The sequence below is a fragment of the Theropithecus gelada genome, chromosome X, assembly GCF_003255815.1.
Source record: "Theropithecus gelada isolate Dixy chromosome X, Tgel_1.0, whole genome shotgun sequence".
In the NCBI taxonomy this organism is placed as follows: Eukaryota; Metazoa; Chordata; class Mammalia; order Primates; family Cercopithecidae; genus Theropithecus; species Theropithecus gelada.
In genome coordinates, this window is record NC_037689.1 from 148,139,377 (window position 1) to 148,163,744 (window position 24,368).

The 24,368-nt window shown below is 41.6% G+C and overlaps 1 protein-coding gene across 3 annotated transcripts in view; it reads left to right on the forward strand.

Moving 5' to 3' along the window:
- The window catches only part of MTM1 (myotubularin 1), a 112,363-nt gene that overhangs the window by 42,488 nt on the left and 45,507 nt on the right, over positions 1-24,368 (forward strand). For 2 of the 3 annotated variants that reach the window (XM_025373201.1, XM_025373202.1), the window contains 2 exons: positions 11,279-11,389; positions 15,803-15,904. In XM_025373201.1, coding sequence (XP_025228986.1) covers positions 11,279-11,389; positions 15,803-15,904 — 213 coding nt within the window. The remainder of the gene's footprint in view (positions 1-11,278; positions 11,390-15,802; positions 15,905-24,368) is intronic. The other variant, XM_025373203.1, reaches the window with a different exon arrangement.

Here is a 24,368-nt window from a genome sequence, read left to right on the forward strand (position 1 = left end):
TGTGGCACATATACACCATGGAATACTATGCAGCCATAAAAAAGGATGAGTTCGTGTCCTTTGTAGGGACATGGATGCAGCTGGAAACCATCATTCTTAGCAAACTATCACAAGAACAGAAAACCAAACACCACATGTTCTCACTCATAGGTGGGAACTGAACAATGAGATCACTTGGACTCAGGAAGGGGAACATCACACACCGGGGCCTATCATGGGGAGGGGGGAGGGGGGAGGGATTGCATTGGGATTTATACCTGATGTAAATGACGAGGTGATGGGTGCAGCACACCAACATGGCACAAGTATACATATGTAACAAACCTGCACGTTATGCACATGTACCCTACAACTTAAAGTATAATAATAATAAATTAATTAAAAAAAAAAAAGTTAATATTCACCTAGGCTGAGTTAACAGAAGTATAACATAATTGCCAGACAAAATGTAACAATAGCCCCATCTGAAGTGTTGTGTTCAAAGCCGGATACCAAGTTTTAAGAGGGACATTAGCAAACCGAAGAGAGTTCAGACACAGATAACCAGGTTAGTGAAGGGACTGCAGTTTGAGCAGTGATCAAAATAAATGCTGATCTTACCTGAAGAAAAGATGACTAAAAAGGGACATGATGGACCCATCTTTGAATATTTGAAGTGCCTTTCTGTGGAGCAGGGATTCAGTTTATTCTGTATAGCTCCCAAGGGTCAAATTAGGATAGATTGAAAGATTTTATGCTAATATATGTGAGAATTACCAACAGTTGCAATTAAACATTATGGTCCCTTTTGCTGTTTGTACTCTTGGCTTTTTGACTTGCCCACACTTGACTGTGTACCCAGTTCCACCTTGTGCTGTCACTGATAATGAACTGGAGAAGTTATTCAAACTGATGATATGACAAGGTTGTGTATGTAGTGTGACCTCAACTACAAAGAACAAAAATTGTCTGTAGAAAAGAGGCTGGAAAGAAATGCACCAAAGGTTTCGGTATTTGGGTTATCTGAAGAGAGGGATTATGCATGTCTTGTCTTCTTCCTTTCACTTGTCAATATTTTTCAAAAACCCAGAATGAACATGTATTACTTTTACAATTGGGAGAATTCTCAGCAAGTTTTATTTTTGTTTGTATATGATGCCCTAGAGGATGGAGTTAGTGCTGAGTGGGTGAATAAAATGCCTGTCTGACACTGACTACTAACTTATTTCTTCTTCCACTAAGTTTTACATAAACATTTTAAGCAATTGGCCACAACATTTAGTTCAAGTATAAAAGCAAGCAGCTGACAGCAGAAAACATCATATAAAGAATGCCATTTAAATGGTTATACAGGAGTCTAAAAACATAGTCATCATAGTGTTTCTTCAATTAAAGTCCTAAACAAGAACATTAATTGTGGATTCTGCTGCAAACTGAAAATATTTTGTTGCATGTTTGACAAAGAGCTGTCATCTCACTGGCATTTTGAAGTGGACACCTGTTTGTTTCAGGTATGTAAACACTGCAGTGGGAGTGATGAGTCCAAATGTGTGTGGTCTGATTCTGGAGTTAGCTCTGCTATTTTGTAAGGAGTCAAGGGCACATTCCCTGCCTCCTGTTGCCCAGGGAAGTAGAGGAACAGTGGCCATGTCCTGAGATTGCCACAGTGGCTTGCTTCTACCTAGCCCTCCTTGCATGGTCTGCCCCCGCATTCTGGCCCGCACCCTGTCTCCATTGTGTTCATCCTTAGAGTGAGGCCAACCAGCTTGCTTCTCAGTTCCAAAACTATCATCGGTTCCCTGTTGCCCACAGAGTAAAATTCATTCTCTTTGTATGGTATAAAAGTCCTTCTGTCTCTTCCAACCTTGACTTACATCACTTCTCCCCAAGTGCACTGTTCTCAAACTACTCAGAGCCTTTCCTTCTCCCATGATGCATGTGCCATTCTCACGGAACCTGGATGCCCTTTCTCCACCCCTTCAGAAGCTGCTATTCATCCTTCAGAACCCACCTCAAGAGCTACGCCCTCTCTCGAGTCTTCCCCAGCTTCTCTTGAAGGAATCATTCCTTCTTGATGTCCCTGCAGCCTTTTCTTCATGCCTCTGTGTTAACACATTGCTATGAAACCTTCCCTGGCCCTTTAGCTAAACTTTTAATACCTCTTTTCTGTGTTTAATTTTTCTCTTGAGTGCTTGTCACTATCTCCTATGTTATATATTTCACTGATTCATCTTGTTTGTGGTCTAAGAACAAGGATACTTGTCTGTCTATTCACTGATGTTCTTTCAGTTCTTGGGAAGGAGTCTGGCACATTGAAGATGCTAAGTCATTGTGTGTTGAATGAATGGATTCTGTCATATTTATTTGCTGCTGTGTCTGTGGTCTTAGCAAATGCTAAGTCCTTTTGGTCCTTCATACCTAGCTAGTACAGTGTCCTGGTAGACAGTAATACACAGTAAAATTGTATTGAGTGAACTTTGGAGGAAATGGGCTCCTATGTTGTTAGTGCTGCTCAGAGGGCAAAGGCCTAGTCACTGTGGTTTGACAACAGTGTGGCTCCTACTACATTGTGGCATCTTGAATACTAACATTGCTTCTGGATTTGAGAAATCCCATAGCCACCTTTTGGCCTTGAGAGTACTAAGGAATTTGGCTTTGGGTTAATGTTGTGACTATAGTAGGGCCTACCGTAGGTAGGTGATACCTTGTAATCTGGTAGACTACCATGAGTAAGACTGCTTTCAGGATTCCTTCCAGGAGCACTTTGTGTTTAGGTGCTCTAGTGCATGAGAAAGACACCTTAACCCTCGTTCATTCAGGCATTCATATCTTCATTCCAGAAACATTCACTGAGCACCATGGTGAATGTAATACTGTGCAAGGTGCATAATACTATACCTTGAGGCCTGCACAGCCTCACAGGATATAGAGTTGAGTAGTTGTGGTATAATATGACAAAGCCTGCAGTGGTATGCATAGTGCTGTGAGAAGGGAGAAGACGTACAAGGGAGAAGACGATTATGCCAGTGTGGCAAGTCACAGAATGCTTTATAGAGGAGATGATACTTGAACCAACTCTTGAATGGTAACAATTTTCTGGATAGGAAGGAAAAAGGAGCCTATCAGGTAGAGAGTTTCCATATCTATATGGTGCTTTTCTGTATCGCATGTATAACGATATGGAAAAGCACCATTTGTTATGAAGATGGTTGAATGATCGGTTGGAGCTGGAACATTGGGGGTTGAGGGAGGAGTGGGGAACAGAAGAGGATGAGGCTGGAAGAAGAGTCAGCAGCCTTAAGAGTCTCATAAGTCACAGTTAAGCAGTATGCAAGTCACACAGACAATGACATATCCAGTGTGATTTCAGGAAGAGAACTCTGGCTGCAGCGTGTGTGATGGGTTAGCGGAGGGAGAGACTGAAGTCAGGAAGCCCAACTAGGAAGTTATTTTAGTTTTCCAGGTAAGTGATAAGGGCCTTAATATAGTCATAGTGAAGATAGAAAAGAGGGGATAGCCATGATAGATTTGGAGGGCTTGAGTGGCCATTTGGAGGGAGGAGTTGAACAAACTTTCACTTGAATGATAGGAGCTGCTCCCATTCATCTGACTAGACATTATATTATAGGAGAAGGAATATGTTGTAGATAAGCCCAATGGGGAAATTAGTCTGAAGGCATGGACTTACAACTCTACAACTACCACGTGGAAATGGCTCAGAAGCAGTTGGAAACCTGACTCTGAAGCTTCTGAAGTCATTAGCATATTGGTAGCACTAAAGACCACAGACATTCATGAGCTGGGAAGAGTATGTAACATTAAAAAGATATGGGCTAAGGAGAGGACCCTGGGGGACATGGACACTTTTCCACGGTGGGGAGAGCGAGAAGAGCCAGTGGAGACCACCAAGTGGCAGGAGTCAGAGCAGTAGAAAATCTCTGGATAAAGGGCTGTGATGGAAGTCAGTAGGAGAGAAGAATCTCAAGAAGGAAGGGAGCAGACCATGGTGTGAAATGTTGCAAGTTTCAGTAAGATAAAGAATGAAAAGAGGCCATGGAGTGTGTGACCAGGAGGAGGAGGCTCACAGGAGCCCCAGTGAGAACAGATTCCGTGGAGATGTGAGTCCTTGGGTCTTTCTCGCAGCTGTCTTCCACCTTGCTCTTTCTGTAAAGATTCTGCAGCTTCCAGACCTCAGCAAGCTGCTCTGCATTTATTCTCCCGATGGCTTTAAACTACCCCCTTTGCTTTAGTCACTTCCATGCACATGAAATTGTATAGTAACAAAGCTCCTTAGAGTTTACTCAGCCTTTTCCATTGACTCTTTCATCTGAGCATGACAACAGCTGACAGATAGGCAAAGCAGGTGCTACCCTGGCCATGTTTTTTTTTTTCCCGTAGTGCTACCTCTCTTTTGAGCCCCAGTTTCTCTTTCCTTATTGCCTGCTGGAGATCCCTTGAATTTTCACCTGGATTCCTGGACTCACTGTCAAGCTGAAATTGTTCAACTCAATTTTCTCCCTCCCCCCAGTTCCTTCTTTTGGTGTTCTTGTATCTCTTAATGGTGCCATTTTCTTCTCATCACCTTGGAGTCTTCCCTGTCTACCCATCCCCACTTCTCTGTGGACTTCATCACATTTGCCTCATCCTTTCTAGTCATGTTGCTCTACCCTCATTCCCGGTGTCTGTCTCCTAGGCCCTGGCAGTCTCCTTCAGCTAGGCCTCCCCGACTTCAGTGTCTCTCCCTTCTATTCTATCTGCTCCTTAAGACATACCCTCAATCTTCTTATTCCCTTACTCAGAAACACTTCTTTCCCACCTTATCGCACATTCCCTAGCCAGGTGTTCACGGTCCTCACCACTCTGCTGCCATCTTATCTTCCCAGCATTGCTCTTTCCCCCCTCCCTTGTGTGTACACCCCATGCTTTGGCTCCCGTAAGCAACTTGGTCTTCCTAAACAAGCCCTCTGCCTCCTCACCTGTGGACTTCTCATGCAGCCATTTTATCCACCTAGAACATACATTCATCCCCACCCCGTCTCTGCCATTTGCCCCCTACTCCTCTTAAAAATCGTTCAGAAGTATTTACTATAGAAAGCTTATGAAAAGTAATGTAAATGTCTGTGGGTCTACCACCCAGCTGAAGTAATCCCATCCTTTCCTCCCTCTTTACAGCAGAGGTAATCACCATCCAAAAGTTGATATTTCTCACTCCTGGTCATTTCACACATCCCTTTTTAAAATAGAATGGAATATTGGAAATGTGGAGGAAGCTAAAGGAATGGGGGCTTTTAAGGCTTCCAGTTGAGCAGATCATAACCCTTGGGTAGTATAATTTGGCTCTAGGTTCAGGACCGCTGGCAAGATGAGAAACATGTTGGATATAGAGTTTTCATTTTCTGATGACAAGTCAGAAACAGCACATTTTTCCTGGATTAAATTCAAGGATAAATTTGTTGTTTGGCTTTTCTCTAAAAGATAGTGACACAGTGATTCAGTTCTTCAGGCAGCGTGTTACCCAAAAATTCTTGAATCCTTTTCAGTTTGATGGTTCTTTTGTTGATTATAAAGATGGAGCATACTTTGAGACAAAGTCTTGCTCTTGTCCCCCAGGCTGGAGTGCAGTGGCACAATCTCGGCTCACTGCAACCTTCGCCTCCAGGGTTCAAGTGATTCTCCTGCCTCAGCCTCCCGAGTAGCTGGGATTACAGGCGCCTGCCACCACACCCAGCTGATTTTTGTATTTTTAGTAGAGACGGGGTTTCACCATGTTGGCCAAGCTGGTCTCGAAGTCCTGACCTCAGGTGATCTGCCCACCTCGGCCTCCCAAAGTGCTGGGATTACAGGTGTGAGCCACTGTGCCCGGCCAGGATTTGGGTTTTTAGAGTTCAGCAATGAGAAGCTTTTGAAGCTTTTCACACCACTTTCGAAGTGGTGTGAGCCAAGGAATGATAGCATCAGATGTGCTCTTCTAAAAGATCACCCTGGGTACTGTAGGGGGAGCGATAGTAGATATAGAGACCACTGCACCTACGGCAGTGGCCTGGAGAAGTTGCTGATAGAAATGGAGTGGTTAGCAGAGTTGAGACTGATTTAAGAGGCAGACATGGGAGACTGGCTTAAGGATAGTAGAGAGGGGGATACCAGGGGTGACTCCTAGGTTTCTAGCTTTTGTAACCAGCCACTAAGATAGGGAACTTTGGAGAATAATGTAGTTTGGAGAGAGAACTGTATTTAGTTCTGGACATTTTGAGTTCGAGATGCCCTTAGGATCTCGTCAGTTCTTTATATCCAGCCATCTCCTGGATATCTGTACTTGGTTCATTTATCATAATCTCAAACCCAGAGTTTCTAAAATTGGCCATGTTCATCTTTCTCTAAAACCCCCTCCTGTGTTCTTCACATCTTTTGCTGGTACCACCACTGTTTATCCCAGAGATCTTGGCCTAAAGCTGATTCATCTTTGAGTCTTCCCCAGTGGCTAGTCTCTTTTGCTTTCTACCTCGGTCCCTCTCCACTTCCAGATCCTCATAGCCTCTCACTTGTACTCAAGTATCAGCTTTCATGGTTTTGAGGAGTGGTTGTAGCCCACTTCTTGCTAGTCCAGAGTTCTCAGTGCTGCTAGATGAATCTTCGTAAAACACCATTTGATGGTGGCATTCCTGTTCTCCAGAAGCATCCTTTAGATCTCAGTCTCCCTGATCCTAGCCCTGCAGTACTCCCCAGGAAATTCCCATCACCGTCACTGAAACCTGGCCTACATTTTTTTTTTTTTTAATAAACTCCCCATGCTTTTCCCACATGTGCAGCTGATATGACTCTTACTTGTTTCTCAAATGCCAGTCTCCAGTTGCTTTTGATCCATCCTTTAAGGATCATTTTTAATGTAGTCATTGCCACAGAACCTTCATGCTATCTAATCATCAGATATGACTTGCCCTCCTCTGATCTCCCATTCCACTTTGTGGACTTTTCCTATGGCTCTTGGCACTAGCAACCTGGCATTGTAGTTACTTGAGTCCATGTGTCTTATCTCCCAGATAGAGCTAGGCCCTGAACTCCATGCGGGCAACTCTGCATCTTAACTTCATGAACCCTAGCCTAGGGCTCAGTAGAGTTTCTGTTACTTAGTGTATGAGAGAGACAGAGAAAGAGAGAGAATATGCATTGTTTTAGCTTATTTAACATATTTACATCTCAATTATGTTAGGTAGATAGAAGTACAAGGCACAGACTTTTGAGTTAGAATGGGCCTTTGAAAATCCTTAAATATTTAATGATATTTAGATACTGATGACTCAGGTATCCAGAGAGTTCAACTAATTTGCCTATTCCTGGATCTTCCAGTTTGGCCTGCTGGGTTATCTGATCTTGAATGTGTCATACAGGGAGAATGTGGCAAGTAGCGTCATTAGACGGTGGGTGCCTTTGGTCAGAAGCTGGCTGGTTCTCCTCAGCGTCCTGTTTTCTTTTTTCTGTGTAGCACCAGGGCTCTTTGAGCTATAAAATTTCCTCTGTGCAGAGACAAAGAGTAGCAAGGCGTTACCTCACTTTTAATTCTTCTGCTTTTTTAAAACATCCTTGCTTCCATGTTGATACTAGAGTATCAGACTTATTTAGTGTCTATTCTATGTATTTTAGGTATAAATTTGACATTTAAGAATACAGTTCACAGACACTCAAATCTCAATATAGTATATCTAAGCATAACAGACTGATACTATGTTTTAAATAACTGTACTGTATTGATAAGTAAATACATGATAATATGCTGCTTATATACATATACTGTTACTGAGTGGTATTTTTCTCTTTGGGCATTTAGGTTTCAGTCATGTCATGAGGTGTCTTACCCCGTGACATTCCTCCTTATAGGTACAAACAGTAAGATCTGTTAGATGCTTGCTAGAGCATACTGATCCACTGTATTTAAAGAGCACAATTACATCTTCCAAGTACTAAGATATTCTTTGCCATAATAATAATAACTTCCATTGTTTTCTAGCTACTGTCATCAGGCATGACGCGAGGTACTTTAAACTCATTTTCTGTAATCATCCCTACTTTCAGATAAATGTGACTGAGCGATAGTAACTCGCCACTGTTATCAGCTAGTGAATGTCAGGATTCAGATTGAGCCAGTTTTGTCCACCTAAGAGCTTGTACTATTTTCTCTACATTATGATAATTATACTCATACACTTTTTTGCTTTTTTATTTTGAAATAATTATGAGCTCATAGAACTTGCAAAAATAGAAGAGGTCCTTTACACTTATTACTGAGTTCCCTGCGATAACTACAGCCCTTTATCAAAACCAGGAAGTGGACTGGCACAACTAGACTGACCATATTTGGATTTCAGCAGTGTTTTCCATACACTCATTTTTTGTGTGCTTTTACGCACAGTTCTGTAGCATTTGATCCCAGGTAATCACCATCAATAATCAAGATATGGAACTGTTCTGTCACCACAAAAGAACTCGCTCATGCTGCCCCTCTAGAGTCACGCTATGCCTCCCCTCAACCTCTGCAACTACTTCTCTGGGCTCCCTCTCTATAATTTTGTCATTTCAAGCACATTATATAAAAGGAATCACATAACACTTGACCTTTTAAGATTGGCATTTCTCGGCCAAGTGTGGTGGCCCATGCCTGTAATCCCAGCACTCTGGGAGGCTGAGGCAGGTGGATGGCTTGAGCCTCAGAAGTTTGAGACCAGCCTGGGCCACATGGTGAAACCCCTTCTCTACAAAAGTACAAAAATTAGCCAGGCGTGGTGGCACGTACTTGTAGTCCCAGCTACTTGGGAGGCGGAGGTGAGAGGTATACCTGAGCCCAGGGAGGTTGAGGTTGCATTGAGATCACACCACTGCACTTCAGCCTGGGTGACACAAGTGAGGTCCTGTCTCAAAAAAAAAAAAAAGATTGGCGATTTTCATTCCACATGATGCCCTTAAGATTCTTCCAGGTTCCATGTATCCATAGTTCATTCATTTTTCTTGCTGAGTGGTATTCCATGGTACAGATGCTCACAGCTTTACACTTTTTGAATTTCTAGATAAAGCATGAGCTGTATTTATATTTTATGAATAACTGCTTATTTTCTGTATTGTATTTTAATATAAAAGGCTGGAAGCAGTGGCTCACACATGTAATCCCAATACTTTGGGAGGCCAAGGCAGGAGGATTGCTTGAGCCCAGGAGTTTGAGACCAGCCTGGACAACATGCTGAGGCCCCCATCTCTACAAAAAATACAAAATAATTAGCTGGGCATGGTGGCATGCATCTGTGGTCTCAGCTACTCCCAGCTACTCGGGAGGCTGATGTGGGAGGATCACTTGAGCCCAAGAGTTTGAGACTAGCCTGGACAACACAGTAAGACCCTGTCTCTACAAAAAACTTTAAAAAATTTTGGCTGGGCATGGTGGCTCATGCCTATAATCCTAGAACTTTGGGAGGCTGAGGTGGGTTGATCACCTGAGGTCAGGGGTTTGAGACCAGCCTGGCCAACATGGCAAAACGCCGTCTCTACTAAAAATACAAAAATTAGCCAGGCATGGTGGCACATGCCTGTAATCCCAGCTACTCAGGAGGCTGAGGCAGGAGAATTGCTTGAACTCAGGAGGCGGAGGTTGCAGTGAGCTGAGATCGTGCCACTACACTCCAGCCTGGGTGACAGAGTGAGACTCCATCTTTTTTAAAAAAAAAAAAAAAAAAAAAAGGCTGTGGCTGGTGGTGTGTGCCTATGGTCTCAGGTACTTGGGAGGCTGAGGTGGGAGGATCCCTTGAGACTGGGACGTCGAGGCTTCAGTGAGCCACTGTACTCCAGCTTGAGCAACAGAGCAAGAACCTATCTGTTAAAAAAAAGAAAAGAAAAGAAAAGAAAAACTATTTGTAGCCCCAAAAGGTTTTTAAAGAACAAAAAATCAAATACTCCTTAAAAATTTTTTTCTTTATTTTTCAAACTCATCTGTCACAGCATGAAAGAAAATTTTGGATTAAAAATGGTGTAGCCCTTCATGTCTTTGTCCCTGTAGATAGATATTTCATGTTATTGTAGTCACCACATATGTTGTATGCTGCTTTTTCCCACTTAAACTTATTTTTCCATGTACCATAATTATTTTAATAGCTGTGTGTATACTTGTTCCATCAAGTTGACTATAGTTTTTTCTACCCTGTTATCTACCTCTAGCTCCATTGAACATCTTCCTTTTGTTAAGTGATAGCCATAAGTTCTTAGTAGCAAAATTATTGGATCAAAGAGTAGGACGATTTTTATGGCGCTTTTAATGTGTGTTTTCTGGCATTGCCTTGAATGTCCACCCTGCCATATACTTACTAAACAAGTTATTGAAGCTTTGAAAAACTCAGGAAACAGGGATACTTCACCTATGTCCTGGAATGGTTGTGAGGATAAAATGAGATGATGTGTGCAAAGCCCCTGTTGTAGTACCTGGCACAGAAGAGAGGTATTTCCTACATGGCAGCTGCTGTGATGATCTCCTGGTGATGAATGTGCTATTACTTGACTAACATGATTTCATTATGCCAGCAGTCTTCTAGACCACTTGCACCCAGCGTTGGATAGCAAATGATGGAGAAGCCTTGCTGTGCTTCTGCTTTGGGAAGTGCACCCATGCCAGAGACAAGCACCATTTCCAGATGCTTGGTTTCTAGTGGGGGAATACAGATGTGTAAATTTGTGGTAACAAGGCAGAGTGAAGCAAGTGATTAACAGCAGTCTGAATCAAGTGCTGTGGAACTTCCGAGGAAAAAGTGATGAACTCTGCCTGATCTAACTGGGAAGCAAGGCCTCATTAGAGGTGATGCTTGCTGAGCCAAGGCAAAAGTCATGGGGAGAATTTTGGTAGTTGGGAAAGATAGATCATTCTAGGCAAAGGGAACACCCTGAGCAAAGCACATGGCCTGATCGTGGATGAAGCATCTGAAGAATGAAGAAGTTTACTTAGTTGGAGTGCAGAATATTGTGGGAGAGAATCCTACGGAAACAGGCTAGAAGTGACATCACGGATATCCTGGGAATGTGTACCTAGGAGTTTACTCTTGACTCCGGAGGCAGTGCACAATGGCAAATGTTTGGGGATGCATTTTGATTGCATAATTGACTGTTTTAATGCTTGCTCTGTCATGTGTGATCTGTATCATATTTTTGTTCATAAAGTGCTAAAAGGGCCAAGGTAAAATCACCCTGAAAGCATATGGTTGTTTTTATATGTTTTTTGATGTTTTAATTATTCTGACAGAAATACTGACTATTGTATTTTTGTCCATTACAGGATTCTGCTCTAATACTTGATGTTCCTCTGGGTGTGATCTCAAGAATTGAAAAAATGGGAGGCGCAACAAGTAGAGGAGAAAATTCCTATGGTCTAGATATTACTTGTAAAGTAAGAGATTCGATACTTTCTTATGCAAAGAACAAGGCACGTTAATGTTGAATGATAGTAGAAAATTAATGTGGATTTGAAAAAAAAAATCAAGATCTCATGTTCATCTAAGGCCCTGAAAGTGGTTCTTCCCTTAAGAACAAGCTTTTCAAAAGTGCCTGGGAAATAGTGCCCACGTGAGGGACCCACTGCAATCACCAAATACAAGGACTCCAGGAACTGGTCAGTTTGTTAGCTTGACTGAGTGGGAAGAGAACTTGATAGATAAAATTTCTTAAACCACTTTAGTTTTTGCTCTAGCTTGCTCCTGGTGCCCCTTCATGTCATGTGTTACCATGAAGGAAGGAGGAATAGAACAGATTTTGCCTTCTGTTAACAGGATGTGTCCTTACCTCTAATAACCTTCGTAACTTTTGCTTAGGTTATTTTCCGAGGTACATTTTGCTATGATAGTAACCATGTATTGAGCATTTGTGTCCATCCAAACACATGCTAGGTGCTTTGCATTTGATTCTCAAGTGTAACCCTCTGAGATGGGCATGTTGTAGATGGGGAGCCTGAGGCTCCAAAGAGTTGGGTAACTTTGCTAAGATAATTTCTGAAGGCTGGGACCCAGAAGCTGGGGATGTGTTCAGGTGTCTCGGGTGACTGTGAACCACCAGTCCAGTGCAGGGCTTTGCAGATGTTTTCTGTGAAGGGCTCAGTGGCAAATATTTTAGGTTTTGTGAGCCACATCGGATTTCTGTTGTGTATTCTTCTTTGTGTGTTGTTTTTTCAACCCCTTTGAAGTGTTACAAACAACAACAACAACAACAACAACAACAAAAAACCAGTCTTAATTTGAAGACCTGGGCTGAATTTTGCTGGCCCTTAGCCAATCCAAGTTGTTCATTCTATTGATAGAGAAGTGAGGCCTTTGCTATCTGAGATTACTTGTCTTGGGTTGCCTAGGGAGCCAGCGCAAGAGCCAGAACCAAACACTAAGTCTCCTTTTCCTAGTCTCATACGCTGCAATTTCTCAAAACCAACATTGTGTGTTTATATTCGGATTATGCCACAATATGGTGTTTTTCTTTCCAGTTTATAAAAGATCAAGACTTGTTTTTTCTATCAGAAACTAAAGGATAATGCCATTATTAAATCTTAACTGAAAGTCACCACTACCATCCACCTCAGCTTTTTTTGGTGGTGTTTTAATTCAAGCTACCTTAATGCTTTATCCATTATCCCAGCTACTGTCTACCCTTTGGGGCCTAGAAACATGGGAATTTACTTTGAAGGAAGGCTTTTGTATTTTGCATAAAAGGATTTATGGGAGTAGAGTGTTTAATATTAGAGTACTCAAGGGAAAATGGGGTTGCTATATTGACAGTTTTGAGGTGACTTTCATTCTTACAGGGTTTAAAAAACCCTATTTTCTGCCTTATAATAGGAAAAACTAGTACTTAAATATCAATCCCCCCAAAATTAATGAGACAAAGCACATTTTCACCCCTGACTATTTAAGAACAAAAGGCGTAGGAACAACTCACCAAGCATAATTCTGAAATGTTACATATGTATATTTTTTGGAGTTAGCATGAGCCCAAAGGTGATGGCATAGAACAATGTTGTAGCACAACCTTTTAACTAAATTATCTCCCCAGAAACACTGACGTCACAGAGTCATATTCCATTTTCTCAGTAACAAACCTGACATTGATATAAAGGAAATCTGCTGCAGTGAGATAAAAGACTCACTGTCCTGTCTCTTATAGGTCAACTGTTGCCTGCATTCAATAACCATGATAGAACCGCATTTCTCTCCTGAAACAAGTAGTTACAACTCCTGTAGATTTGGCTATGCCAGCAATGCACATAGAGATTTCTGCTTGCCAGTAGCAACTTTCCCACAGTAGATACAAGTCCCAGAGGATGTTGTCCAGCAGCAGGAGAAAGGTAGTTCTGAATATGCAAATTCTTACCCTGCAGGCCCCATACTAGCCCCTGGTGCCTGTGTGGAGTCTTTCAAACAAACAACAAAAAAAAGTAAAGTAAAACCATACCACCACAAAGCCTTCTCTTTCTTTCCCCACCTCACTCCCATGTACTCGCCTTAAAGACATAGTGTGGCATTTTGAAGTGAGCAGTGATGTGTGTTGTTTCTTTAGAAATGACGCCTCAATAAATCAATTCTTCAGAGTCGTTGCAGCAGGGGTATATATTCTTCAACTCTTACTATAGTGAGGCTTGGAACATCACCATATGACCCGGCTGTTAAAATGGCTGAGGGTCTGACTGGGAGACTCTTAGCCCATGTGGATCTTTCCCTGATGAGTCAAACTCTGAGGAGACCAGGTGGAACTTACAGTTAGTCTGTGCTCCTATTTCTGTTACAGATTTGGTGATCTGCCGCCTGCGAGTCATTTGCCTTTTCTACTTCAGTTTTGTTGGCAAGAAATAATATTCTGTCTTTAATTGCATCTTAATCAGATGGCAAAAAGAAGTTACTTGAATCACTTGTGCTTTGGCACATTAAAAGTAGCTGTTTGAATCACTGATCGATCAGAATAAATATTCATGTAGAGATGGTCTAATTTCTGGCCAAGCAGTGAAGAGAATGATGTTACAGAGTTACCATCCGACTTGCGGCTGTTAGGAAGAAAGTTCCTCACAGGGCCTGAGCCCTGAGAGTACTCAACTCTCTAGTATTGCACTTTTGACTGGTCGTAAACCCTTTTAATGCATATCATCCCATTGAAATGATTATTCCCCTTATTTAACTATTTATTGCATCACGAACCAATAACTAGTATCCCAATTTTCTTGGGAGCTGATATGAATGGATTGTTGGACTTTATTCTGTGACATGCTTTTTAAAAAAGCACAGAATCTTGGAGCTGGCAAGGCCTAGTAGATGTCATCTGTGTACAGAGTGCTCAATCTCAAGTTCTTTATGAGTGGTCTCAGACTTTAGTTCTTCATACTTTATTTGCTGCTATTTGTGTTTGGAGATGTCTTGTGAAGGCCATAGCCTGTACTGGTCCTTCAGACTGAAGACTCGGGAAGCGTTAAGAGTACTCTTGAGATAAGGAAGGAAAAAGCACCTAGAAAAAAAATGAAGATTGTGATATCCAAGAGGGCAACAACTAGGTCTGTACCACTCCTGAAGTGGCTCCATGGTCCAGCATAGCACTCCTTTATCTGCAATTAAAGTTGAAAGTGCACTGCAGAGCGTAGGGTTCCAGTGCAGAGCTATCACTCAGTCACAGCACTGTAAGTGATTTTTTTTAAAAGAGACAACCTTAAAAAAACTCCAGTCTTGAAAATAAGATAGAATGTTGTATCTGTATATATAATACAAATTGACATTTAAAGGAGCTTATTTGTTTTGGATTTGGTTTAAAAGAAAGTTTTCCTGCTTATTAAACAGATATGTATTGGAAGCTACCTTTAAAATCTGGTTTTGATGTTTATTTTTAGTTCCCAGAAGTATAGTTACTACTAATATGGGCTACTTTAATGTGACTTATATGGAACTCTGTGAAGGTAAAATTGTAGAATAAAAATATATTACTTGCATGAGAGCTTAAAATGTCATTTAGAAAGAGAGCTTCTTTATTTTAATGACATGTTTGACAATGTTGAGATTATATTTGATAGCAGGTACTCTTTAGAAGGGTTGTTTGAATAAAATAGTTTTATAATTAAAAAAATATCAGGGCTGGGTGTGGTGGCTGACACCTGTAATCCTGGCACTTTGGGAGGCCGAGGCAGGCAGATCACCTGAGGTCAGGAGTTTGAGACCAGCCTGGCCAACATGGAGAAACCCAATCTCTACTAAAAATACAAAAAATTAGTTGGGCGTGGTGGTGTGTGCCTGTAGTCCCAGCTACTCAGGAGGCTGAGGCACGAGAATCCCTTGAACCCAGGAGGCGGAGGTTGCAGTGAGCCAAGATCATGCCACTGCACTCCAGCCTGGGCCACAAGAGACTACGTCTCAAAAAATAAGTAAAATAAAATAAATTTTAAAAAATTAAAAAATACCTCAGAAATCAGTGAAAGTAGATGGACCATAATAGATGTTAAATACCTCAGAACCCAGTGAAAGTAAATGGATCATAATAGATGTTGTGCAAGGCAAGGTTTGGTTTTTTTTTTTTTCCTTTTTATAAAATGAATTTTAGCTCTATCTTCTCCTTAGTGCTAGTTGCTTTATCTTGTCTTGACATTCATGGCTATGATGGAAATATTTTCAGGTGTTCTTAGGCCAGATATATCAAATTACCATATAAAACAAAGCAATTTTTGTAATTTAGATTAATTGCCCTTTTAGGTAAGTGAATCTTCTCCCTTAATTGAATGGAAGATTTCTTGCTAATTAACATGACTTTCTTTGAAGACTGAACTGTCATACTTCTCCTTTGCCCCCAGGACATGAGAAACCTGAGGTTCGCTTTGAAACAGGAAGGCCACAGCAGAAGAGATATGTTTGAGATCCTCACAAGATACGCGTTTCCCCTGGCTCACAGTCTGGTAAATTCCAGCGCGCTCCTCAGCGTGGGAAGGTTCTCAGTGCCTCCTCTGTGAAAACTGCCCGCGAGCTGGGATCCTCTTTCTTTTACTGTCTGTGTTGTGTTTCCCAGTGTGATGTGTCTGCGGGGGTGTTTATTAAATAATTTCATCATTTCCAGAGGGAATAGGCCTCTCCCCTGTCAGTCTGCGTGGGATGGATCGCCCCAGGTGACTGAAACACAAAGCCCTGGAGGCTGGCAAGAGCCCTGCATGAGCCTGGGAGCTTCACCAAGGGCACCTTGTGCTCTTCCAACCCCGAGTGTGCCCTCAGTCTTGGCCATCCCACCTGAAAATGTAGGCGATAGTGAGGCGGACTCGGGTGGCTGAGTGCGACACTGTGAGGTCATATCCCAGAGTTCATTGCTTTCACCTTTGGAGCTAATAAGCAATGAGTGTCAGGCTTTTGTGGCTCCAGTTGTAAATGGGAACAAACTCTCTGAGTCTAAATGCCATTTGAGCAAATATAGATGTGTGGTGTAGGTACTGTACCAATAGCTGAATAGGGGCAGGTTTACTTTTGAAAAGAATAACCTTTCAAATGTCATTTGATCGCATTTAGTATGTAATTGGCAGGACCAATTTATTATACATTTAATTAGTTGTAATCTATGACTTAGTCCAAAGGTGATTCAGTATATGTACCTAAAACTTTTCCTTCCTCTTCACCAAACTACTGGAGTAACCTTACTCTTACTGCATGACTGAAATAAGCCTTTCTATGAGTTTTGCTCTTAGAACGATATTTCTTTATATCCTGCCTCAGCCTTACCTCCTTTTTTACTGCCGTGCCTTGCTCGAATCTTCTAACCCCTATCTTCCTCGTCAGTTTGACTTGAACTTAGATGCAAATACCTGCTAAGGGGAAAGTGAGGAAATAATTATTTACAACATATACTGTATAAATGCCTTTATCTTAAGTATAGGATGATCATACTGCAGACTAAACCCAAGGTGATGGAAGGGACCCTGAAGTAGAAGAGGCATGTGTTGAACACAGATGAAACTGTAATGCTTGGGAACAAATGTGCTCATCTCATAATTGAATCTATTTTCAGCCTTTTCTAAGTTTCTGATTAAATATGTGATTTTTAAAAATATGTCTATATTAGAGTTTTTAATTCTATTAGCATAAAAAGAGAGTCTGATGGGAACACATCTTCTTAATTATTATGAAAGTGAGAATTTGAGTCTAATTGATGAAAGTTCAATTAGGAAATGTGTTCTGTCTTGATTTATGCATATCTGGCCCTAAATTATCAGAAATTGACAGAATGGCAGGTTTGAAGGAGCTGAAGACCCAGTCTGTCTCCTGCAAGATCTTGCTTCATCGGACATCCCCTTTCTCTGGTATCTTCTGTTTCTTCTAGGATATACTCCCCTAAAAAAGTCAAGTGCTGGACCAGCTTTCCCCTTATACTACTGTCCCATCTTTCACTTCATTGCCAAACTTCTGGAAAGAATATTCTAGCCTATCCTCGTCTCCAGTGCATTCATTCCTCCAACCCATTCCAGTATGGAGCTCATTACTGGCCAAATCTAGTGGCTCATTTCCATCTCATTCTGTTTGATCTCTTCCCCGGTATTCAACCATTTTGACCACCGTCTTCTTGAAAGTCTTGGTTTCTGTATTCCTGCACCATCTTGATTGTTCCTTTCCAGTCTCCATTACCTCTGTCTTTTCCTTAAATGTAAATATCTCTTCACTCTCATCCCTCTTCTCTTCTTGCCTTAACTTTGCCCTGATGGTTTTGTTTAAAGTCGTCACTGCTATGTAGATGACTTCAGATCTAACCCTGATACTGTCCTTGAGTGAGTCCAGTGAGTCTAACCCTCAAATTCCTTCCTCTGAGAGTCTGAGAATCACAAGCTCAGCTGGCACGGTGGCTCACGCCTGTAATCCCAGCACTTTGGGAGGCCAAGGTGGGTGGATCACTTGAGGTAAGGAGTTCGAGACCATCCTGGCCAACATGGTGAAACCCTGTTCTACTAAAAATATTTTTTAAAAATTAGCTGGGTGTGGTGCTGGGCACCTGTAATCCCAGCTACTCAGGAGTCTGAGGCAGGACAATTGCTTGAACCCGGGAGGCAGAGGTTGCAGTGAGCTGAGATCGTGCCATTGTACTCCAGCCTGGGTGACAAAAGCAAAGCTCCATCTCAAAAAAAAAAAAAAAAAAAAGATAGAATCACAAACTCGTTGTTGCCCTAACCTCTTTGCAGTTCATGAAACCCACCTTTCATCCTATATGTCCCGCAAGTTTGAGGATCCCCAGTTGTTTAGGTTTGATAACTTGAAGTCAGCTTTTCAATTCCTCCCCTGCTATTCCTCCCATAGGCACATCAGTTCTGAATCCTGTAAGTTCTACTTAGTAGCAATACCCAGCTATTTCCTGTCATTTCCACTTATGCTTCCTACCTTAATCCATACTTCCAAACTGGCTTCCCTTCTTTCAGTTTCTTCCGCTTCCAGCTAATCCTACACAATGCTGTCAGTTGTTGTTTTGTTTTTAAATATGATCATGTTACTGTGTCACCTTGTACCCCCCAAAAAAACCCCAGTTACTTTTCATAGCTTGTGCCCTACACTGCAGCTGCACAAGGCTGCCCTATGCTCTCCTAGCACACACAGTACCTTCTTGGTTCAGATTTTGCTATCCCCTTTACCTGCAATCCCCTCGTCTCTTGCATACCCATCTTCCACACACTCAGACTTCAATATCTTAATCTGTCCTCTGTCCTTTTCCAGGCCATATGTGTGTGCCCCCAGTGAGAGTTCATCTTACCTCTCAATTGTTAGTCTTTGCAAGTTCCTCTATCAGAGCACTTATCTCAGTGTGCCTTATGAAATAATTTTGTCATAACTGCCTCCTACCTCCTCCTACCACTGCCTGATAAATTATGAGCTTATCAAGGCAGGGATCAGCCTTTATTTCTCTCTCTACTGTCAGCACAGTGGCATCTGCATGGGAGTTTTGTAATGATGGCTTTTTTCTTGAACTCAGGTTTAGTAGAAAGGAAGGAAAAATCACTATATGGAAACAAATGAGATGGATGTTTCTGAATATTGCAAATCTAACACCAAAACCTAGAAATCTCTGTTGCTATTATTGGAGTCATCCACAGAGGGCTTAATTTCTCAAGTCTGTGGTACTTGGCCATATTTTTCATACCTGTGCTGAGAATCCCTGCTTCTTGTTTTAGGAAGTCAATAAAGTAACAAACTGCCAAAAAAAAAAAAAAAAAAAAAAAAAAGGTCAACTGAATTGCTCATCTGAAGTTTTGGAAAATGACATTATCTTAGGTTTTGATCACTGAAAGTCATCCTTAAAAACATTTGCCAGTCACCAATATAATACAAGATACAGATTGAAACAGATCAGCCCTTGAACCTGCTTTTGGAATAGCAGTCCCTGATACTCAAGTCCACATGTGCAACTGTTTCATCAGTCAAGTTCATTTCATGTCTTGTGTTGGATAGTGTCAGGATGCAGTGGGGGCATTCAAGGATAAGTAGTGTGTAGGATGAGTGGTACCTGGTCCCACTGAGGGATGTGACAGCCAAACAGTAGTGATGTGACAAATATGGTTAGCCCCAATATAAGATAGTATACATTCAGTTGTGCAAGAGAAACGCAAAGGAAATCCACTGGGGACTCACAGGAAGAAGAGACCACATCTAACCAAAATTGGAAAAGCCTGCATGGAATTGATAGTTGTTAGTGTAGGGCCTTGAAGGATGGATTCAATTTCCAGTGAAGGACTTCTGAGGTCTGGAACTTGAGTGATGAGGGTAGGGCACTGTCCACAGAGTAGGAAAGTCAGAAAAAGATTTTATTTGCAGAAACAGGTAGAAGAAAGGGGAAGGGGGAGGAACAATGAATTCTGTTTTGGACACACAGCATTTCATGTATTTTGACAGAATTGACAGCAAGCCACTGAAGGCCTGCCCCTCAGAAAAGAGTCTGGAGATGTAGATTTGGAATAGGTTCTTAAGTCATTTGAAGTTATGGGCTCCTTTGAGAATACAAAGTAAATTATAGCTTCTCTTCCCCTCAAATATGCAGTCATATACAAAACCTTACCTAAAATTTTAGAGGACGTCGGGCCCCTCTGAAGCCCCTTTGTGGGGCCCTGGTAAAGTAATCCTGGTACGTAATAGAGAAGTCCCGAACCAGAATCTTGGGAGAGGCCATCTTTTAGGGAGCGAAGATAGGAAAGGACCCAGCAAACTGAATGGTTGCAGAGGCAAGGGAAGAGCCTGGAAAGGATTAACAGGATGTCATGGGTGTCAGTGCTGGGAGAGCCAGGGAGATGGATCACAAGCTCCCTGGGGAGCTGACCTCCTAACTGTGACCTGCTTAAAGTCGGGACCTCCTTTTATTATCTTTGCAACTCTAGTGCCTGGTCCAGTGCCTGGCATATATATATATATATTTATTTTTTTTTTTTTTAACTTTTATGAATCTCAGAAAATGATCTCAGGGTGAAGGGAACAAACACCAGTTTGCAGGTGTTTAAAGGAAGCATACTTGGTTTAAAAAAGAGTAGCAGGCATGTTGAGGGAAGAATGTTTTTACTTTAGAATTTGAAAAAGGAAAATGAATATATTTGTGGAAAGAAATCTTGTCTCTTCTCAAGGCACGAGAGAGAAGGGATCTTTTCTTGAGCAGGATCCTGAAGAAGGCAGAGGGGGATGGGACCCAGCCCAGTTTGTGGGGCAGTTTGGGAAAGGAGGAGGGACCGTTATTTTTCTGAGACAGGAGGGGAAGAAAAGTTTCCTAACTGTCACGGTGGGGAATGTGGGAGTGTGCCAAAAAGGGCTTTCCTAGAGGTAACATAAGCCCCATTGCCTTGAGCAATACAAAGGGCCCCTGCTCGAAAAAGATTACTTTGTTGATATTACTGTAACTGTTCAGCCAGCTGCAGATTATCTTGGTGATTTTTATTGGCATTTGAAGTCAGAAGTGAACTTGCTGTTGCATCTGTGAAATGGTGTCTGGAGGCCAAGCAAGCTGGGTCCTGACTCTGGCCAGGTCATGAATACACCATGAGTGGGCTTTTTCATTTCAGACCACCCCTTTGGCTCTCTCTGGCCTCCTGTCCCATTAGTATTTTCACCACTCCATGTTTTCAAGTCATGGCTTACACTTTGAATTGAACTTGAGCTGTTCGGCAACACAGAGTTCACCCCAAACCATTAACTTCATTGTTTCTGTGTTATGTCAATCTGGTAAGATGCACACTTTTTTTTTTAGTAACATTTCTATTTTGGCCAAAAATAGAAATTTATTCATTTATTTTCTTTTTTAAAATCTATTTGCTTTGCTTTTCAAACACTAGAAATTGTACTGAATTCTCATAAATTGCATGCAGCTCAATACTAGTTATAGGTAAATGATATATTTTAATAAGAAGTGTCAGTGTTTTTGATAGTATGGTGATTTTTTTAAGGCAGAAATTAAAATCATGTATAACTGAACAGAGCCTGATAGGGCTACAGAAAGATAAAGAGTTTGATTATTGGGGTGATATGTTCATTGGCAAAGTTGTTCTTTTATTGATTTTCTTCGTTTGCTCATTTTTTACTCAGATGGGATAATCAGAGGTAATACACATATTAGATGAGAGTTTTTTAAACTGTCAATCCTAACCTATCAGTGAGTCATAAAATCAATTCATTAGGTTGCAGCCAGCATTTTTAAATAGAATAGAATATATTAAGAACATAACACATAATATGGATGAGTGTGTCTTCGTGAAACATTTCTCTCCAGTGTATGTGTGTACTGGGTCATGGTGTTGAAGTGCACTGCTCACCGTTAATCGTGGTCCAAAAAGTTTGAAAAACACCATTTTAGGTAATGGTAGAATATGTAGAATAACATGCACTTTAAGTTGTTGTAGGTGTTAATATAGTCACTTAAATCTACCTTTACAGCAATAGGCGCACATGGATTTTCTTGAATTTTAAGTGAAGGTTTAGAGTTTATGAATAAACTCATGGGATATAGACTCACATAAAGGAAGTCTAGGGCTAGAAGAAATGAAGCCTGAGACCCAGGTGCCAGGCTCATAGCAGCCACCGTTGGGGAGACCCTGTGAAGGCACATGTTTACAGAGCCCTTCTGGTGTGTGGTAACAAGCATGTGCCATTGGAGTCCAGTGGTCTGTGTCTGAATCCAGCTCAGTCACTTACCTGCTTGGTGACCTTGGAAGTCACATAATGTTTATGCACTTCTGTGTTCTCATCTGTAATGGAGATAATAACAGTCTCTACCCCGTTGGGGTTTTGTGAGGATTAAATGTAAAGTACTTACGACGCTGCCTGGCATGCAATAAGTACCCAATAAATGTCAGTTCTGTTCTTAGTGTGCTGTTTTCCCAGCAGGTGTAGAGAATAAGGATGATTACCCAGCACACTTTTGCCCAAGACTATGAATAAAGTGAACATGATAACATGTGGGGCACTTTAAGCTCTTTAAAAGAAAGATGCTGTATATAGATTAGTATTCTTATTAACAAACCATTGGTTGTACCCTGAGAAAGGACTCTTTGAAAGTCAGAGCATTAAATCCAGAAAGCAGCTGACCTAGAAGGGTGAGATATGGGGGGCAGTGATACGTATGAAAAGAATTCTTCAGAAATGGTTTTCCATGTTTTTCTTTCCATCTTTTGACCCTGCTCAGGCTTACTACTTTTAGGGAAACATGGCTCATTCAAGTTTATGTTTTTGCACTTGCCACTCTTCTTTGACATTCTGCATTAAGCTCTTTAGCATCACAATACTTCTGTTATTCTATGAACTGATTAGCAGTCATATAGTTGCGAAAAATTTGTTTTCGTGTGTGTGGTGGGAGATATTTGACCTTCTTATGTCAGTCAGAAAATACACAGGTGAGGGAACTTGCTCTTGGTAGCTCTAATTTCAGGAGAGAAGCAGCTGGGTTGCACGACCTTTGCTGTGGAGACCAGCAGCCTTCTGAGGACTGCTGGTGTAGTGCATTAGACTGCATGCAAAGGATGGAAGCAAGCTCTTCCAAACAGCAGCAGCACCTTTGTGAGCAGCGCTCATCAGCATTTGCAGGTGTTTATTACAGCTGCCTTTGGTTTTCATAGTCTTTGCTGCTTGTTTATTTTTGCCTAGCTTTGGTGAACCACATCAAGCCCTGCCATATGGCTTAAACACTACCATATCTACCCTGTGTCCTCTCTTGCTCTACTCCAATTGTGCTTACTTGTAAAAAAATCGTCATAAAAGTTAGTAGAGTGCATTATGGAGGTATATATCTTTTATGATCATTTGAACGACAGGTATAAATGATCCTATAAACGATCCTGTGAATGGAGAATTAACATAGGACATAGGATGGTTTTTTCTTTGTTTGTTTGTTTGTTTGTTTGTTTGTTTGTTTTAGACGGAGTCTTGCTCTGTCACCAGGCTGGAGTGCAGTGGCATGAGGCACGATCTCGGCTCACTGCAACCTCCACCTCCCCAGTTCAAGCACTTCTGCCTCAGTCTCCCGAGTAGCTGGAACTACAGGCGCATACCACCAGGCCCGGCTAATTTTTGTATTTTTAGTAGAGACGGGGTTTCACCGTTTTAAGATGGTCTCAATCTCTTGACCTCGTGATCCACCCACCTCAGCCTCCCAAAGTGCTGGGATTATAGGCATGAGCCACCGCGCCTGGCCAACATAGGATGTTTTATTTTGTGCCTCAGAAATGTGGAAATTTTTATAAATTGCTTTGAAATTTTAAACGAAGCTTAAATTTAGTGGACCCTTACTTTCTGGGCTGATTATGGAATTACTACATAAAGAGAAACAGCTCATTTTCACAGGGACACTGAAATGAAGTGCATATACACATGCTTTTAGCCTAGATGTGGCCTGATGACTAAAAGTTATTTCTTGGTTTTCTGTTTCCTTTTTGGGCAGGACTTTTTTTTCTTGAATCAACAGTTAACTTGGCAAATTGACATACTAGTTATGCTTTTAAGTCTCCTTCCTTCCTGCCTCCTCTAAGACTTGGTCCTCTATTCTCATTGATCTCTCTGTCTCCACCACCTTCTCCCTCTCAGCCTTGAAATGTGCTTGGTTCTTCTCCGTATTGCCCGTCCTCTGGAACTGACATTTCACCTGGTCTCCTGTAGCATTGCTGTCTATGGTCAGAAGCATAGAATTCCCTGCCCGCATCCACTCACTCCATAACTCATTGCAACCAGACTTCTAGCCCGCTCACTGGAGTGGAATGATTCTTCTGAAAATGACCCAAGGCCCTACAAGTTAGAAAACTTGGTAATCTGTTAGACCATATGCTTTTCAACTGCACTATCGTTTGACTCTCAACTATCCCACCCCTTCCTTTCAAAGTGGTGCTTTTAAAATATTGAGTAGATACAAGAGGATATTTATAAAATATGTATAAA